This window comes from Spodoptera frugiperda, chromosome 12, assembly GCF_023101765.2.
Source record: "Spodoptera frugiperda isolate SF20-4 chromosome 12, AGI-APGP_CSIRO_Sfru_2.0, whole genome shotgun sequence".
Classification (NCBI taxonomy): Eukaryota; Metazoa; Arthropoda; class Insecta; order Lepidoptera; family Noctuidae; genus Spodoptera; species Spodoptera frugiperda.
In genome coordinates, this window is record NC_064223.1 from 2,571,302 (window position 1) to 2,591,328 (window position 20,027).

Genomic DNA, 20,027 nt, shown 5'->3' on the forward strand with positions numbered 1-20,027 from the left:
TGAATTTCGTGATTAAAAGCTTTTCATACATATATAGTGTCCCATAATTGTCTTTATTTAAATAGTAATCGAAAATAATAACCATTTTATATAATTTTATTTTTATAACACAAAACGAATCTTTTATTAAATTCATTATATTATGAAAGAAAGACACTGTCTTCTACTTTACATAATAATGTAACAAAAAAGAAAGTAAAACAATTGTTTACCTAAATATTACTTATCTCTGTTTTCATTATGTGCCATTCGTGAAAAGTTTGGCAGAGGCACCTGAAAAGTAAATTAAGTACGGTACTTCAGACCCAGTAAAGTGGCCATGTAAAATTCAGGCTACGCACGCAGCTATCTCATAATTTCTAAACAAAAAGCAAAACTTGTGAAATATAGGACAAAACGGTAAATTCAAAGTAACATCGGGGCTTAGCAATAATGTATGCTAATACTCGGGCTTGCTGGCTATAACGATAAAATGCTAGAAGAAAACTTTATGTTCGGGAGAGATTCTACGTAGCTTATAGGCAGGAAAATACTTATTGAGTACCTACTTACTTATAACTTTGGAAATAATCTTTTTGTAACAACTATCCATTATAAACTATAATAGTTATATTTAATATTTAGTTGCTACACCTAACGGTGAAACGGGGTGAAAAGAATTCAAAGGTCCAGGAATGGGGTGAATAGATGTTATTTTCCAAACATTTATTCACCCCTCTTCTGTATCTATTCACCCCATTTTACGGTACTTCCAAAAATATATATTAATTTAGAATTAAAATAATAATGCTAACTTAATTTCTAACAGAGTGGAGCTGGAAGCATGGCTGGACAAACCAACATACTCACACGGGGAATCCATTAGAGTCGGAGTGGTCGTCGCTAATCACTCGTCGAAAACTGTGCGACGGATCAAGGTATGTTTATAATCAACATTATACCTAATAATATTGTAAAATATACCATACAAATAGTTCAAAAGCGTATGGTATAGCAAAGATGGACAGCACTGTCTTTTTAATTATCTATTTATTTATTTAATCTTCTTCACATTTAAATACAAGTGAATAGCAGACTTAATGTCTTAAGGCATTCTCTGGTAGTGTAGAGAATGTATTTCATTCTATTGATTTAAGACTACAAATCTCAAGTCGCTTTTCATAATCATCATCATCAGTACCCCATAGCCACTCTAACGTCCGGCCCGCGCGACCGTTTATCTCTCTAACGTCCAGCCGCGCACGGCATCCGAACCGCGCGCGACTCGCAAGTTCGTCGTAACAAAAAACCTATATAGCTACTGAACCGTAATGCCTAGAATAAAGAAAAGAATACCAAAAAAAGATAGAAGAATACTGCTCAATCTTAACGATTTTTTTAAATCTTTAGTTAATCTTTAAAATACAATAAAACGAGTTAAACATGAAACACAGAAAAAAAAAACAGAATTATTTCTACCTTTTTAGAATATACGGCACAACTATTGCATATTTTATCAATAAAATATTTTTACAACAAACTAGACTCATTACCCTTTCTTTTGATGTATATATGATTATATTCGGTTAACTCTAAGTATTGTAATTAAATCGAAAGAAAACACTACTCGTAATTTTACACATCAAAAAAACCTGAGGAACACATTGACATTATTATGGAATCTTCAATGAATTTAGTATATTTCTCTTTGAAAAATGTATTATTTTGCTTATTACGAAATGTATTTCGATATTTTATATATTATTGTAATGCAAAGTATGTAAAATATGTATAAACAAAACTAAAAGTGGCCAACACCATACGACCGGCCATTTTTTTCGAAACAATCGTTTGAAGTTAAAATTAGACTAGATTTATCAGCTAAAACTGTGATATTTATACATCATCGTATAGCACAAATCTTCTAGTTTATTTTGATTCTAGTTTACTTGCAAGATAAATTAATAAACAAAACTGTACTATTTACGACATAATTGTTGGAACTCACAAAAACACTTCACAACACGGGCGTAAAACGAGTCAACTAACTTTAAAAAATTATATTTTGTTTGTCAAAGCATATTACAACGCCATGTCTTATTTTTTCGTCGAACAATTTATTCAGCTGTATAGATAATCAGTCAAAACTCACCAAACAAGACCGTATTTTAAACTAGAGGGAGTTAAACAGAACTCGTCGCTTTGGATACTATAGTATCCATGGACGTATGACGCTCCTTTTTTTTTGTATACCGTGCTATCCATGGACGTTAGAGTGGATAGTAGCCCCTACTCGTCTAAAACATATAGGTGCCATTTGACCTCACTAAATTACCTAAAAACAAAGCACAACAGAAACCTCAATATAAAATTTGTTAACAAAACACTCACTTAGTTAACAAAAAGAAGCCATAAAGCTAAAATACCCAAAAAACTAGTTACGAAGAAGACATCAGCTTCACGTAGAATATTAATTAAATTATTATGTTTCGTGAGCTCACGTTCACAACTTACAACAAAGGCACTCTAGTGGCGAAAAGTTGTTGCCTCGAAACGTGTATATAATCGTTACACTTTGTAAACTTACCACTCGTAGTATTACGTAAACCACTGAGTAATATTTGCGTTTAAACTCTCTAGAGTAATTTTGAAACTAATGCATGTATTGTTTTTAATAAGAGAGAAACGTGTTTTGAGTAGCGTTTCCAGCTAGTTTCAGAAATTACGCGTGTCCGTGCATTTAACGCCTAATTCCAATACATATGTAATGATTATGTAGATGTTTATAAAACAAATTATAACCAAGGGATCTCTGACATTTGTTAAACACTCGAAAGACACTATTTCTTCCTCAATGTAACTTAGAATACACACATCTCAATGTCACGCCTTTTTATCCCCGAGGGGTAGGCAGAGGTGCACATTACGGCACGTAATGCCACTATACAATGTTCACCCACTTTTCACCTTTTGTGTTATAAGTCCCATGTAATAGGAGGTGAGCCTATAACCATATACTGGGCACAGTTCCAGACAGTGTGTTACCACTGAGAAACCGGAAAACCGAAAAAAGTTCAGTAATACTTTGCCCGACCCGGGAATCGAACCCGAGACCTTGCAGCATTCGCGCTTGTGACCACTCGACCAACAAGGCAGGCTTAGCATTCATGAGCTTTTATGCAATCTTTCAGAGACTCCTCTAATTCATTTTAATCTGATTAGCCTTCGTCACGTTTTACTTCTAAAGAAATGTTCCTACTTTTCCGGAGAACACATAAATGAAAATTATATAAATGTTATTTTTCCTTTCACAATGCACACTGTTCTTTGCTTTGTAGTTTTAATAAATACTTCATATTTTTCTTTCACATTGGCCATTAACACGCGGGTTAAATTATACAGTAAAATGTGTGCTGAATAAATATTCATTGAACAAGCGTTTTTATGCTTAATAAAACTCTGAAAGAGTTAGCTGAAATAAATGTAGTGCCTACAGTTTTACCTGGAAATAGGTACGCTGCTGTGAAACCGACGAATACCCTGAAAAAGAGTAAAATTGCATTAAAATCAAAGAATTCTATGAATACGGGCTCAATTATAATCCAGGGTTTATAATCCCCGATACGACCGTGATACCTTTACTTGTATATTAACCTCTGTGGCAAGGGTTTGGATTTATGGCAAAACAATGGCCCGTCACGGATCTACAAATCAACCCGCAGCCAAACCTCCAGGGAACACCAGACCGATGTTTTGTTAATGTTTAAATGCCAAATCAAACCCTTGTAACGATCCGTAGACTCAATTAATCCATTAATCACTTACCTTAATCAAAACGTAAACAATCCCAACAGATGTTATGTACCTAGATAGCAAACTATTCGTGGTCAAATGTTGCGTGCATAATTAATGACAATCATAAGCTTCCTGCGACAGCCTCCCAATCCCATTATAAACTTGCTAGAGCTGATTACCAAGAGGTTTGGTTCACTTTATTAAAGTTATTAAATCGGTTTGTTTGTGTTTGCATCAGTTTAATGCAAATTAATTACAATTTACAAAGTCTTTCATTCATCTCTCAAATAACATTTATAGGTATAGTTTATATTATATAGGTATTTAAAGTAAACATCATCCTACTTACCAACCTTTCAAATTAAATTAAAAGTAGAAGATATTCTATAAAACTTTTAATAATAAACAAATTAAGCCAGTTCGTATAAAACGATACATGGGCGGGAGCGCGCGTCTCACTAATCAAATCATATTTTATCGCGTCTTAGCGCGTCTCCTACCTTACGAGTCGCGACAAATTAGACTTTATCGCGCGTCACCGCACCGAGCAACATTTGACAAAATATATTATAAAAGATTCACGAAATATATCCTCGTACGGAAGCCACTGGGAGGAGTGATTTGTTATACTTATTTATTTATTTTTATCGCCTTGGTACTGCGAGGCAACATTCTGATCATTTATCCAAGTTACTTAGCGAATGTTCTATTAAGATAGGACCGCGACCTACTTTTTACATTTCCAAGTGATTTTCAGTCCTATGTTTACACAAATCAAACAAAATGTTTGTTTAGTTCTTTCATTTTGTCTAAAAAGTTTGGCATCATCCTTGAATATCAGTAATAGGTATCACGTAGCAACAGTTTATCGTTCCCTCACCGCTGCGAACTTAGTAACAACAGATACAGTAACTAAGCACGCTTTGTATGTTAAATTGGTCCACGCATTAGTTCCGCTTGTCGTGTCAAACCGCGGCGCCCTTAATGTGAAGCGACGTTTAATTATGGCGTCGTTTCATACTTAATGTACAATTTCCATTCAAGCTAGCACCAGGAAATTTCATTCATTTTCTTAAACGCTCTAATTATGAACTTAATCCTTAAGAACAGTTTAAAAATTATAAATGGTTTCTTCTTTCCTAGGCCTTGGTGGTTCAGCACGTTGACGTCTGCATGTTCTCCAACGGAAAATTCAAGAATGTGGTTGCTCTCGTCAAAGGCAACGATGTAGTGTTGCCGGGACAGACATTTACCGACACGTTCACGCTTACACCACACAGAGGTAAGTTTTACTTTGTTTATTGTGTTTAGGACTAACCACAAGGCGCTTCAAGACAGTTTTCTCTACACCCTCGTCAATTTGTTTGTTGTCAGGTATCACCAAAAATTGGATAGCACTCGAAGATTCCTACTCAAAAACAGGCGCCAGTCTCGCCTCTACAGTGCTCAGCAACAACACGCCAGAGGACAGAAATGTGTTTGCGATATACGTGTCATATTACGTCAAAGTAAAGCTGACATTCAGTGCGATGGGTGGAGATCTCTCATTGAAATTACCCTTCACACTCACACATTCTTGTATCAACGAAGCGCCTACAGACAGCGTGACAGAAGAAGCTACTCATAAAATGATTCTAGAAGGCAAAGAGAATAGTGAAGATGAGGACAGCAAAGCTGAAATAGAAAGGGACAAGCAAAACAATAACGGGGAAGAAGCACCTGGAGATGATGCTGAAGTAAAGTCTCCGGACGACCACCGATGTGTGGCTGATGTCCTGGTCAACATCGAGAACAAAATGGATCGACCGAAGAAATTCGAGGGACAAACAGAAGTGCGGACTGTGAAGCCGAGCGATGAAGAGCTGGATCTTATCGTCAAGTACCCAGGTTCGGACACGTGATCCGACGAGGAACTAGACAATACAGGCCAGGGTGAAAAGACTGACACTAAAGTGATCACACCAGCAATTGTCAAATGCAAGCGAGAGGTCCAAATTCATAAGAGTGGTTTTGCAGAAAATCTTAAAAGAGCCGTGTGTTGTATAGACAGAAGACGACAGTCATAGCTTAGGGTGAATTTGTTCGTAATAGTTGTTTTAAAAGTATGAAATAAATAAATAAAACCAATGTTGACACTTATTTCTAGTATTTGCAAAGCGCGAGAGCAAATAATAATGTGTGTCTTGTAAACAAACCCGAGAAATACCTACTTCAATTCCGTATACAAATACGTTTAAGGCACACTTTTCCTGGAAAATAACGTGAAATGATTTTTTCCAAGTCGTTTGCTTTCGCGGTTTACAAACATTAAATTATTTTGATTAGGTTTCGAAAGGCGTTAGAAGACTAATTAAAACGACGTCAATCGAGAATCGTCTGAAGTTAACGAATTGCATCTAGTCATTAAATTGAAGGTAATTTGAAGTGTATTTTACTATTTTAGGGTTTTTCTTAGATTAAGACTAGTCGGTTCGCCGGCACATGAAGCCTGAATGGATATTACGCTTACTAAATTGTAGTCAGTGTTAGTCGTGTTAGGGTTAAATTATAGGAATAACAATTTGTAAAGGTTTTTCAATGTAATTTTTAGCGTTGTTTACAATGCAATATTATAATATTAAAACTGCATCTTCTCATGTATAACCATCCATTCTATGTATAGAATCTACCGTCGATTTGGACAAGATATATTTTGTCCTTGAGTAAATGTAAATGTAGTCCATAACGATCGCTGTATTAAACGTTTAATTAATTTGATACGTCTGGAAAATTTTATTCAATCAATTTGAAATCGAATGTTATTGCACTCTCAACTGACAAACTGTTGGAAATCCCATCTTTTTCTATACCTACGTAGGTATAATAGATTTAAGAAATGTAGAATTTATCCAATCAGTTTCAGAATAATTTTCAATCTTTACGCAAGATATTAATTAGCTTTTCATCGTTCATCGCACTAAAACAAAGTTATCTAAAGAGGCCCGCAGATGTTTTGAATTACATTCCACTTTGATGAAGTTTCAGATAATTTTAGATCTGCCAATCAGCTACTTTTATTACTATATTCGATCATAAATCATTTTACTGGATGTCTACCAATCTAAGTTTTTAGTATCTTTCATTAATTTATTTCTAAAGGTTTATTTAATTAATACGTGCCTTTACTTTCAACGTCGTATTGATTAGTTTGATTCTAATCAAAATGAACGGTTTTTCTATTTAAAGAGTCATTAATTATTTTATGCAACGCCTTAAAACTTCAATCTCACACGCCTTATTTTTGTGTTCAGTTGAACTCGTAGCTCCAGTCAGTTTGCCTGTTTTAATAATTGTTTTATGGCAATCAATGCCTTGTGATATCAACACCATTGATCTTCCTCACCATATCGTAAGAAATATCTTTGTTTTTGAACTAAAAGCAAAGGCGCCAAACAAATTGGTACTCTCTTTTATATCGCAGACAAACGTTTGATTCTTTGGATTTTTATTTCATATTTCAGCTATTATAACATTCAGAGATATTTGGAAATAAATAAAAGGTATAAGAAAACTTTGATAGGTAGAGAAACTTATAAATTCGCTGCAGTTTAAGTATTAAAGAAATGATAATTCAAAACATCTAATTACAATTACAGCACCATTGAAGTAGCATTATAATTAATTGCAATGAAATATCCTTACTAGTAATGCATAAATTAATTAGTTACTTTGAATAAAATGTATCTAGGAAAGTTGAAAGTTGATGAGTTTAATTTGTGATTACAAATTAGTATGATTGGTAAACTCCATTAAAACATGAAAAATTTGTTGTATTTTGTATAAAGCACTAGTTTAAGCTCATATAGTTTGTTATTAATTGCATAAATACATTTATTATAAGCACATCTCATTAAGTAGTTATGAATATCCTGTACAAGGAAACCTTTGTATGTTTTTAGATATTCATTAGAAATACTAGTTATTTGAATATTTTAATATATAATGCGTATTGAACATTGTAGATGAAAATGTAACTTGGAATATTTTTCAGTGTTTGTATATATTGTAAATATACTTCGAAGTTTTCTCATTGTTTCATTTTTATATGTTCCTTTTGTGTTCGTTAGTACTCGTATACGGAGAATATAATGTACGGGGGTAAATGAATATTCAAATGAAAACTTTTAATTGCACATATTTCATAATGATAATCGTCTTTATAAATCTCCAAAACATAGATACTGCAATATTCCGGAGCTGCAGCCTACCTAGCGGGTTTACCGGGGCTCCGGCTCAAAGACCAGGAGAAGAAACGAGGTGAGTTTTTTTCACCCAAGGTGGGAGAAATGGTACTGCATTATAGGTACCTAACAAGAGAAAAATATACTGGGTAAGTATCTACAATTTGTAAGTTGTAATTTAATATTAAAGACTTCGCCATCGTTAATTTACTTTTCCAGTCACAGAGCCAATTTAATACGATGCCAATTTCTGGAGCTATAATATATAAATAATTCTAGATATTTTTTGAGAAAAAACATGTTATTGGGGATTATTGGCAAAATACGAATATGATGCCGCAATACCTACTATAATTAGATTAACAAGTCGATATATTTGGATATTTCCACGAACTACACAAGTTCTTAGGTCTACGAATAAACATCTCACATTCAGCCAAAAATATAGAATCTTAGTTACAAGTATTATAAACAAAACTATTGTTATATTTATAGAAACTATTCAACCTGTAAAATAATGTAATTTTACAGCGAAATTGTTCAGTATTATGTCAAAACTACCTGTAATAGTAAACAAGTCAAACTTAAATAAAGTTATCAAAGTTTCGTCTGACTTGATTAATAACGCTTTGATTCCCCAAAATCGAATTTGAATCGGGAATGGGACAACGTAGTATGAGGTTTCGTGTTCCAAATACGTCAGTTGCAGCCAGTCTGGCGGTTGGGCGATAACATTAATCCTCATGCTTGGACGTGTGCCGTTTCTATAGAAATCGATTTAGCGCTTCAGAAGAAGATTCTCTCTTACAATTAAATATTCTGTCAAAATTTTTATACTTCGTAACTTATTTTTGAATCTAAAACAAACTAAAAAGAGTTAGTCTGTCACTCAGTCCTTTAGTCAATTTAGTCATTCCAAAGTGTATTCTATGGAGAACGAAGAGAAAGAAACTCCATAGTTATTCTTGTTCAATCATTTTCAAAATTCTTGGTAACATAGTTAAGTAGATTAATTTCACCATCATGCTACTTACTGTCACTTTTCCTAAAATTCATTCAGGTCATTGATAAATGCGATTATTCGTTACCCCTCTAATCGCTTGAACGAGCAGGAATTCCTGGGAAAATGGAAACGCTATCTCAATTTGATGGCAGATATTTTTCACTGGACAATTTGAATGCTTTCTAAAATTAAACTTCTGTGTCTAATCTTCCATTTCCTTGAGTAACCATTTTGTGGTTATGGAAATGCTTTCAACCTAAAATAAAATATGCTTAGTTCGCTCGACTACGTAGATACGAAGTGTGAGGACTCAGGTGATATTTTAAGGGTAACTGTTAGTAAATTGTATGATCTGCACCAAATAACGTAGAAAAACTTATATACCAACAATACAATAGATTTTTAGTTTTAATTCCGCGTATTTTTAGCATGCAGTATGCTCGCAATTAAATGCTCTTGTAGCAGAGGTGAGCTCGAATTCGAACTGCGGGAGCCGCCGAGTCAACACCTGAAGATGCTCCATGGAGGAGCGAAACATAATATGTCGAGTGGTATATTGCAAGTCGTGTGTGTTTTTATGTTACACCTCTGCTGCATTAAAAATTGCAAGCGGTAGGGCGGAGCTGCACACCGCATGCTAAAAACTACATCTATAAGCGGAATTAAAACTATAAATCTTTTGTCTTCTTAGCAGCAGCATGGATTTAAACCAAAGTATCACATCAGGTGATACTTTGGTTTATTCTATTCTATATATTGAAAAACTTATTTTGTAAAAAAACAAACTTTTTCTCTGTACACGGAACTAGCACCTTGGTTTCTTGACTTCTCGACGCCTGCGCTCTGCGTGGCGTCAGTATACAATACAAACAGGTACCTACCGCGATATAATACCTATACACCATTCTCGGAAGTTCATTATAGAAGTTTAAGGTTCATAAAATATAAGAAATGCTCGTTATTTTCATTTCCAACGTGCCTTTTCATGTTCGCCATTGAAATGAGAATATTAAAAGATAACAAATAACAACGTTAGCGCCAAATTTTGCGCAGCGAATATTTTGTTGCTCTCCGAAGAAATATTGAATGAATATCATTGACCCAAATATGTAATGATGTCATTTTGATCCAGGATTCAATTTGATTGTTAGAATCAAGTTTGATCAATCGTAATTACTGATTCTATTGTACAACAATACATTTTTGTTGTTCTTATGCTTCAAAAATTGAAAAAATAGGAACACCAGTTTAGTTTGATTTTTCAAACTGACTGACTGCATGGTTGACATAGTGGCTGGGTAACGTGGCCATGCAACGTGTAGCGAGTTCGATTCCCGCACGCAAAAAAGTAATATAAAACTCAGCTCGTCTGTTATAAGTATATGAAATAGTTAATAACAGAAATTGACAATATTATTAGATACCTAAGTTTTCATCAATTTTCCAGCGAGCACTAATTTTAAAATCTAATTATATCTTTCATACATCTTATTATCTTGAATAACAATAATAATTGGCTATGTTTTTATAATTAGTTGTTAGATAATGTCTGTTTGTTTCCCAAATAAAATAAAATTAAAATTAACATAATAGAATTTGTAATCAAAGGAAACAAGCCCATTAGTGAATATTGGAAAGAGAAAAGTACCTAGCTAATAGATAAAGTTCGCGTGACCCCAACAATAAACGAAAATATCAGCTCTCATTTATTTCCCGCACAACGTAATAATAACGACAACGGGAGATGGGGACTTTAATAAATTGAATTTACACGGCACCGAGCAAATATTGAAATTGTCGAAAAACTTTCCAATTAAATTATAACTTGGACAACGTTATTATATTTTGGTGTACCTAGCTGCAAAAGTGAAAGGAGCTCGCTGCTGTACATTAATATCTATTATAAAACCAACTACTGTTATATTACAATATAAATAAGGTGTATCAAATGATCAGCCCCAGCTTTAATGAGAGGTAGTGTTGTGTTCGAAGGTTACAATAGAGATTTTTTTAAAGAAATACACAAGATGCATCAATGATACCAATTGCTATCACATGTTTTCATTGACGAAGCGACAGTGACAGTGAAAAAGACAGCTCGTTCGTAACAAACTGACACGTTGATTCTTTTGAATGAAAAAACAAATTACATGACTGCTTCGCAGAAGGAGGAGACGGCATCCCAGTCCCCCTCGCTCCACACCATGGCTTGAACCAAAGCCGGACGCGAGAGGTATATTATTCGACGCTAGAAATATTTATAATTACTAGGTAAAGGCAGTAAGCCTTCCTAATGCTACAATCTTAGGTCAAACAGTCAATCTATATAAATAACAACAGAATACTAAGATGCCATTACGCCTAGCTATTTAATTTTAAGTAGGAACCTAACTGTTAAGTCTCTTATTGTCTGTAGAGATTGTAGCGAAGGAAACACTTTGTAGGGCTACTAGAATTTAGCATGAAACTGATTTATTTAGGTATTCAAACACTAACTGAAATGATACCGTATTTAATATATATTGTGCTGTGTAAATTTTGGTATTTTAAATTAATAACCTTAGTCCCTCTAAAGCCATTAGTTAAACTTAGAGCCGACCCGGAGCTGCGGACTGCTTAGCGGGTTACCGGCTCCGGCTCGAAAAGCAGGAGTAGGAACGGGGTGGTTTTTAGTCAGTACGAATCTGACATTCTCTCTCGCTTCACCCTAAGCAGGAGAAGTCATTGGATGATTTGCTCCCTCAAAACTAAAATCTAGGCTCAGAATATTTTTTCCAGATTTTTCTTCTAGATACTAATATATTTGATTATTTGACTACACTCATCTTTATTACAAACAAAGCATCCTAAATTCACACAAGAAACCATAACAATACTAATAAATTAAAGACTTTCTATTTAGTCTAGTCCAGGCTTATAAATAAAATTGGAGTCTCTGTTTGTAATATTGAAATAACCGATTTTTTACTAAATACATGCAAACATGCGACACATATACCAAATTCATATATTTTTAAATTTTTTGTCTGTCTGTCTGTTTGTCTGTTTATGGTGGCTAATCTCTGAAATTACTGGACCGATTTTGACCGGAATTATATTGACAGTTAGATGATGAACTAAGGAGTAACTTAAGCTACTTTTATTAGTCACAAAGTCCGTAATCGACGCGAAAGAAGCTGCGAGCATCAGCTAGTTCAAAATACTGCAATTTTCGTTTTGGAAATGTACATTTCAAAATAATGGATATAAAGTAAATAAACAACGTTTACAGCCCGATTGTTTGGAAACGAATGGATATTGCAACGAAAACGATGCCAAAACTATATTTCATTTTCTTATTTATGATCCTTGAAACAATAAGCATGGAAGTGAATATTTTAATCAACAGTGAAATCACTAATTTGAATTTACAACTCCACATATAGTAAAAGTAGTTAAATAAAAACCAAATAGGTAATTTGTGTAAAATTAAAAAGAACGAAATCTGATCAAACCGCTTGAAGACTTTTACTGCCGCAGTCAAAGACATTTAATGATTACATAAACCATTCCTAAGTAACGATTTAGTAACAAAAACAATTGCTAAGGACTGGGTTAAGCAACCGTTAAATGAGTCCGTACGGCGGTTAGTAAAGGCATGTTAAGTATTCGTCTAGACTACTTAAGAACAAAATTATCTAGACACAAAGTCAGCACATTTTAGTAGGCTAGAGACGGATCATTTAACATTATTACCCGTTATCGTATAAACTAGCAGACTGAAGGAAATTAGACCAGCCCGTGTTGTCCTAATAACCCATTAACAGCCTCCATGAAGCCACTAAAGTGGAACATTAAATATTTTAATACAACCAACAAACGAGTGTCTACAAACTTGACTATTAAACAAGCAGCTTGGGTTTTGATCCAAGGATCAGTACCCTTAGTATGAGTTTGCTTTACATTGAACGAAACGAAACCAGAGCGCGTTAAGCACTCTGATTGGCTGTCGTAAATAAACCGACCAATCAGAGCAGAGCAGCAGAAAGCTTGTGTTAAACTTATTTATTTATTACACCTAAAAGTGGTTCCTGTCCTAAAAATAATGAATAAAAGTAGCATTTGACCAAGAAAAGTCACCAATCATCACACTTAGTTATTACAACATCTCTGTACTTTCAATTTTACAAGTGTACACGTATTCAGTGCATTATCGTATTTTATTACGTAGAATAAATTAGTTCTATTGCGTCGTTGGCCAAGTGGTTGCAGTGCGACTGCCGGGCAAGGGGTCTCGGGTTCAATTCCCGGGTCGGGCGAATTATTACTACGCTTTTTTTCGGTTTTTCGAAAATTTCTCAGTAGTAGCACGGACTCTGGAAATGTGCCCGGTATATGGCAATAGGCTCACCACCTATGGGACATGGGACTTACAACATAAATTGTGAAAAGTGGGTGTACACAGTGGCATTACGTGTCATAATGTGCACCTCTGCCTACCCCTTTGGGGATTAAAGGCGTGACGATATGTATGTATGTATGTAAATTTGTTTTAAAGCGTATATTAAATTGAATAAGCGTTGTAATTAAGCAATTACTCTTTATCCTACATAATTCATTACATTTATATATGTACTGCTTACATACTCAATCGTTAACGATACTCGTATTGACTTAATTGATTAATTCGTGGAACCATCAGTTAAGTGTGTTTTAACGTTAAACGTCCCAATATATTATGTGCGCATTCGTTTACTTATTTCATGGAACCAACGTGGATCATTCAGCGATTTCGCAGAATGTTTTATATTGAAATGGTTTTATTGCAATTTATTGCTAAAAACCAGAATGAGATAGCTCTTTGCTATAAGTATATATAACTCACCCCCTTGGGACTTATAACACAAATGGTGAAAAGTGGGTGTACATTGTACAGCGGCATTACGTGCCGTAATTTGCACCTCTGCCTACTAAGTACTATTATATTCTATACAAAGAAGAAAACGCAATCATCTATCTCGCCAAAACAAAATCTAACCATCAAACGTTATAGTTTGGCGAACAATTTGTATTTGAAGACCATACCTTTGTAGTTTTGACTGAATTTTATTGGAAAAAAAGAACTTGTTATAAACCATCCGCCCATGGGTGACGCTGCTTGTTACCATCACCACGGTTACCTTTTATTCCATAAAAAAAATAAGAAACCAATAGAATACCTGAAATAGGCTCAGCCTTATCAGGTCCCTGTTATAATGTAAACTACAATTCAGTGATTAAACGTTACTTAATCATATCGTTAATGTACAATTCTAGTCATTGATAAGGCAGATTGGTGATTGACAGGATGACACGTGCTTAAGTGTTAGATAGCATTTAAAACTAATTGTATGTGATATCTGTTTATGTTTTATGGGGAGGAGGCACAATGAGTATATATAATATGATAATTATACTTAATATGCCACTTGTAGTAATTGAACAGTTAAAAATAGGGCGGAACTCAATGAAATGAATGACTGCCTCGTTGGTGGAGTGGTCACAGTTGCGACTGTTGGACAAGGGGTCTCGAGTTCGATTCCAAGGTCGGATAAAGTATTACTGAGCTTTTATCGGTTTTTCGAAAATTTCTTAGTAGCATGGAGCACTTTAGTAGCACGGAGTCTGGAAATGAGCCCGATATATGGCAATAGGCTCACCCACTCTTGCATGGGACTTATAACACAAATGGTGAAAAGTGGGTGTACATTGTAATGTGCATCTGTGCCTACCCCTTCGGGATAACAGGCGTGACGTTGCATATCAATGAAATGAAAACTATGCACTCAACTAAAACCATGGAGCTACAGAAAGGAGATGTCATAGCATGTATTTACCTTTAACATAATGCGTGGCATTTTACGGGGAGCGCAGGACGCGTGGCGGTATAAATCACGCCCCTCTCTATTGTCTCTCTAGCGATCCCATACTACAAAAACGTTGCCAATTGTCCACGCTTATAACCTATCTATCATTGGGCAGGGCCGTGTTTTTGTGTCACATTCATCATGTGTGCAGTCACATTATGACATCTCCTCTTTGTACTTACTTCATGATGAAAACCGTGAAACTAGCTTTTAACCTTTTAGGTACTGCCATTAATCTAAACAAATATATCTACACTAAATAAGGAGGAGCAATCGTGTGACGAAAAAAACATGCATTTTCTCTGTCGCAGCAATACGACACGAGCGGTAGGGATACGGAAATATACACACAGGCGGTTAAAGGGTTAATGGCAAAAAATAATATAAACATAAACATAGATAGGTAATAATTATATCTAATAGTATGCTTTTTATTTTCCCATGGTTAAACTGATGATACTCTTCCCTATTATGTTGGCAACAGATGATGCGAAGCGAGTAATCACATTATTGGTAAAATTACCCCGCCGTAGGTTGCCTAACCTGGTTTCATGGAAGCCCTTTGTAACTGTAGTTAGGTATCTGAACGTCTACCTTATTATGTTGTTAAAAACGTTGTTTTTTATTTGCCTGTAATTTGTATGACTTTTTTCTCATGAGATAATACTGTTTTGTGTATTTTTCAAAAATAGTACAGAATTTGGAATTAATACAGAAATTTTTGAAAACTTATGGTATCTTGTTTATTAATATCTTTTGTATGATGTAGTTATTGTACGATGTGGTTGGGTGACCGGCTACTGTGCAACGTGTCGCCAATTACATTCCCCGGCCAAAAAGTGATAATGGCATTTTCTGAGTAAAATGACCATTATTAGCCAGGATTCAGGAAGTTCGGCGGTATTTCACCCCCGTAACTCGGAAAGCACGTAAAGCCGTTGGTCCTACGCCTGACCACTCATCGGGTTGAGAGTGAGGGAACAGAGAGTGCACCTGTGTTTGCGCTCACACTTGTTCACTATAATCCTGGATAGTGGGCTGGTCTAGGTAAACAGGCTGGCCACCGAGATCGAAATGGGTCAGGAAATTTATTATTACTATGTATATACAATTACATTTAGATAAACACATAAGTAATTATATCCACATCACTTCCTATTTCTCAGAAGCATTTAATCACTATGCGTATTAATTGCTCAAATCAAACTAAGGTACGAGCAATCAATGTTGTAAACAGTGAGCCATGTTTAACCAAATACAACCGTACTAGCAAATTAACACAATATCATGTTATTTGCTTGCTATTAACCATAACACATACACGCACAAACTCGTATTTTGTATGTGTACTGTTTATCTACAATTTTACATTTCTACATCTTAATGTAGACCCAGTTTAATCCAGCGCTGCGGACTACCTAGAAAGTTTACTGGGGCTCAGGTTCAAAGAACAGGAGAAGGAACGGGGTTGTTTTTAGTCAGTAAGGTCTGACACACCTTCTTGCCTCACACCAGGCGGGAGAACAGAAGACATTGGATGATTTCCAGATTGGGCTAGTTATGTTCTGATTCTGTGCAATAGGGGAAAGTTTTTAGGGATAAATCGGCCACTATTCAAATACCCCTTAGACTAGAGTGTACTTCGGTCTTAAGAAGATATCACACTTTAACGGGACCGCTCCAACCCAGCAATAAACTTGTCATTTTATTCATTAAACGTATAATATATTTTGTAATGTTAGCCCGCCGTCCGCACGCAGGCAGCGAGCTAACAACCTTATTGTCTTGTTTTCAAAGCAAAAACGCTGTGCCACAGCCGTGCAGCGCCGTATCCGTACCATCTATGTGGTGATGACCCTGAAAAGGCCGAAAACTGTTTGTGTCTAATCTGGAGCTGCGAAAATCTATGTGCAGCGTTGATTGATTACCAGGTCAATGATATCAAAATATTCGCCAGCTCATATGTTCCCTGTACCATACAAAATTCACAATGGAAATCATCTACACCACCATAGCAGTACCGTACTTAAATATACTACAGCTACACAGTACGATTCAGAAAATACTCCATTGTATGATTGTATTGTTGCACTCTACGCTCAAAGTGGAAAGCTGTTTCATGTTCCTACACTAAATGATCGAAATATTCTACAAAATGTGTTAGTTCTAACTGGGTTACTGTGTGAAAGGGTCCATTTATTAACTAACTCCTTTTATATTCGTACTGATAGTTATTAGGTACTTATTTTATTTCATAAATTGAACGTTTAATTGTGTTTTGTTTGAAGACCAATTGTTTAGTCCGCTGGTCTTGGTCTTCCACTGAGAAAACCGTTATTAGGTGTCTTAAATAAAGCAAATAAATCGAGGTATCAATAAACCCTCTACAAAGGATTTGTAGTAAGTAAATGTTTCATCCTGAATTTTTATATTTATCATCATCATCATATCAGCCGTTAGACGTCCACTATTGAAGCAAAGTCAAAGCATTTATTTTAATTAATCCTAAATTAAGCACTTTTGAAACGTCAAATTGAATTGTCCACCAATTATCTGTCAGTAAAGCTAGGTACACATAGCGTGTGTATAGGCCTCTCTTAATAACTTCCAGATAGGCTGGTTGGAAGCGCCCTGCATTTTCATAATAACGGTGTATAATATGAACAACACCTACTAAAAAAACACCAATATAATCCTTCACAGCATACTCCTAACCACAGCCAGACATTTTACAACCAATTTTACAGCCTTGTAAACGCAAACGCTTTTAAAACATGTTTTACTATCAAGAGTATCAAGTCAGTAGAGGGCAGCACCTATGGAAATTGCTACCAACGGTGTTAACCTGAAGGGTAGATGGGCAGTTAAAATAAGCTATTTGAACCAAACCAAGTTAACAATATAAAGTTATAGTTCGATTTAACTCGATGTTTTACGACTATGTTACAATTCTATCGCGGGGTGGCGGTTTTGTTAAAAATGTCGTAAATACTTAGGCTGACACATAAAATTGTGATACTTTTTTGCAGTTCAAGCAATAAAAAATAATAAGAAAATAGGCAACTTTTTTGATAGTTCCTTAATATTTTTTAAATGTATTTTCCTTAATTCCTTAAAATTATTGGTAATATTTACACAGCCAAGAAAATAAGCTTAGTATCAATGGAAACGGTCACATAGTTTCACAGCTTAGCTATTGCATCTTCGTAGCATAACTACATAGCTCATCTCAGGTGGAAAAACACCCTAACACAATCATGAAAGCACATATTCTTTTGAAAACAAACAAAGACAAAAAACAATTTTCCTCTCACTCTCTCGTACACAACCAGCAACAAAAAGCTCAAATACCGAATGATCCCACATATGAGTCAGCAGACGGCTGACAGTAAGTGTTACGAAACTTTATTATTTATCGTGTGGCCAATGTTTCGTTATCATTTATGTGGTAATTTATTATCTAAATCCTCGTGTAACGGTGTGACGCAGGTGACGTTTGTTACGTTTCTAACCGATTACTCATGTACACACGGGTTCTCATGAAGCTATACAAAACCAGTATAACTTGGCCTTTAAATGTGCGAAAAGATTGTATAAATCGAGACCATGATAAACTGGATTGTATAGCTTGATAATCTTGGTTTGTTATACTCCAATATGGCATCAAAAAGGTTGCGGGGATGTGGGTTAGTAGGTAATTATTTTTTTAAACAAGTAAGCTAGGTATTGTTTGTTTAAGGTGTACCTTTGTAATGACCCTTTATAATGCGTCTACTTAATCTGGAACAACCTATAATAGTAAAAAGCTTTTAGACAATTTTTATTTTGATAAATATTCCACTTGTTCAATGACAAAGGTGGATCATCTCTTTATTCAAGCGGGTTTGAAACACACTTTACGTTAACTGTATTTTCGAAGGTAGTATTGGCGAGAAATGCCACGAAAGGTATAGTATCGGAGACTAAGATCTACTTTGGAACTCTAAGCCAACGGAATAATGAAATATGTATACCATACTTTACCAAACAAAAGAACTCGTAACTCGAACGTAATCGCACCGAAAAACAGGATATCGTTACCAAGCCTTGCTTAAAGCTACACTCCAATTATTTACCGCAGCTCCACAAAACAAAACGTCGAACACACTGACACACATTTAATTGGTTTACACACACACACACACACACAAAACATAGAGACTACACAACATCCACGTTTCCCGACTATTTTAAAAGGAAAAGCAAAAATGTGTGTAATACTTTTTTGTCTTTTTTCGCACAGAAGCGAAGCGGCCGAAGTGAATTGAATGGCCAAATACGTTTACTTAAACCATTTTTTGGTAACTTTTATACCAAAGGACTGGTAGATATTAATTTATGATACGTTTTCTATATTATAACAATGGTGAGGTAAAATATACTCTCCTAAGCTAGGTTACATTAAGTTTAGGTGTAGCACCTAAGTGACTTTTAGTTAGCTGTGGACTGCCTAACGTGTTTACCGGGGCTCTGGCTCGAAAAGCAGGAGTAGGAACGGGGTGGTTTTTAGTGAGTAAGAGAAGGAGATGGCGGGACGAACTTGACACCTACGATAAGGATTGGTCGCAAAAAGCTCTGCACAGAGAGGAGTGGAAGGAGAGTAGGGAGGCCTTTGCCCTGAAGTGCGACGACCACCACTACAAAAAAAAAATAAGAGTCTGACACTCCTCAAGGCGAGAGATGTCATTGGATGACTTTCCCCCCTTAAAAAAACAAGTGACTTTTAGTCCATTATTTACTTAAACAGATATTAAAACTAGCTGACCCGCGCAACTTCGTTTGCGTGTATCCCGCTACTTCGACAAATACAGTCAACGCACCAACACATATTGGAATAATAACAAAAATGTCGTTCGTAATACAACATCGTAATACCCTAAACAAAACAACGAATTACGAAAGCCTAGTAAAAAAACACATCGTCTAATCCAAATACCCAAAACAACATGTAATTATATTCTTGACAGAGACATGTTAACATTTATGGCAACCACTCACGACGTCAACATAACATGGACGTCAGTGTTTAGACGTCGACGTCTTTTTTATTAACTTCCTTACAAAATTGTTGACGTGACGTGACGTGACACCCTTCTCATAAAACGG

At 35.3% G+C, this 20,027-nt stretch overlaps 2 protein-coding genes across 7 annotated transcripts in view; one reads left to right on the plus strand and one right to left on the minus strand.

Annotated features, from left to right (window-relative positions):
• Nucleotides 1–7,839, plus strand: part of LOC118262805 (beta-arrestin-1) — a 102,995-nt gene extending 95,156 nt beyond the window's left edge. For all 4 annotated transcript variants that reach the window (XM_035574414.2, XM_050697565.1, XM_050697567.1 and 1 more), the window contains 3 exons: nucleotides 809–917; nucleotides 4,918–5,056; nucleotides 5,149–7,839. In XM_035574414.2, coding sequence (XP_035430307.2) covers nucleotides 809–917; nucleotides 4,918–5,056; nucleotides 5,149–5,675 — 775 coding nt within the window. In that variant the 3' untranslated portion in view covers nucleotides 5,676–7,839. The remainder of the gene's footprint in view (nucleotides 1–808; nucleotides 918–4,917; nucleotides 5,057–5,148) is intronic.
• LOC118263056 (seminal metalloprotease 1-like) overlaps nucleotides 1–20,027 on the minus strand; it is a 418,985-nt gene that overhangs the window by 301,719 nt on the left and 97,239 nt on the right. The window lies entirely within an intron of this gene.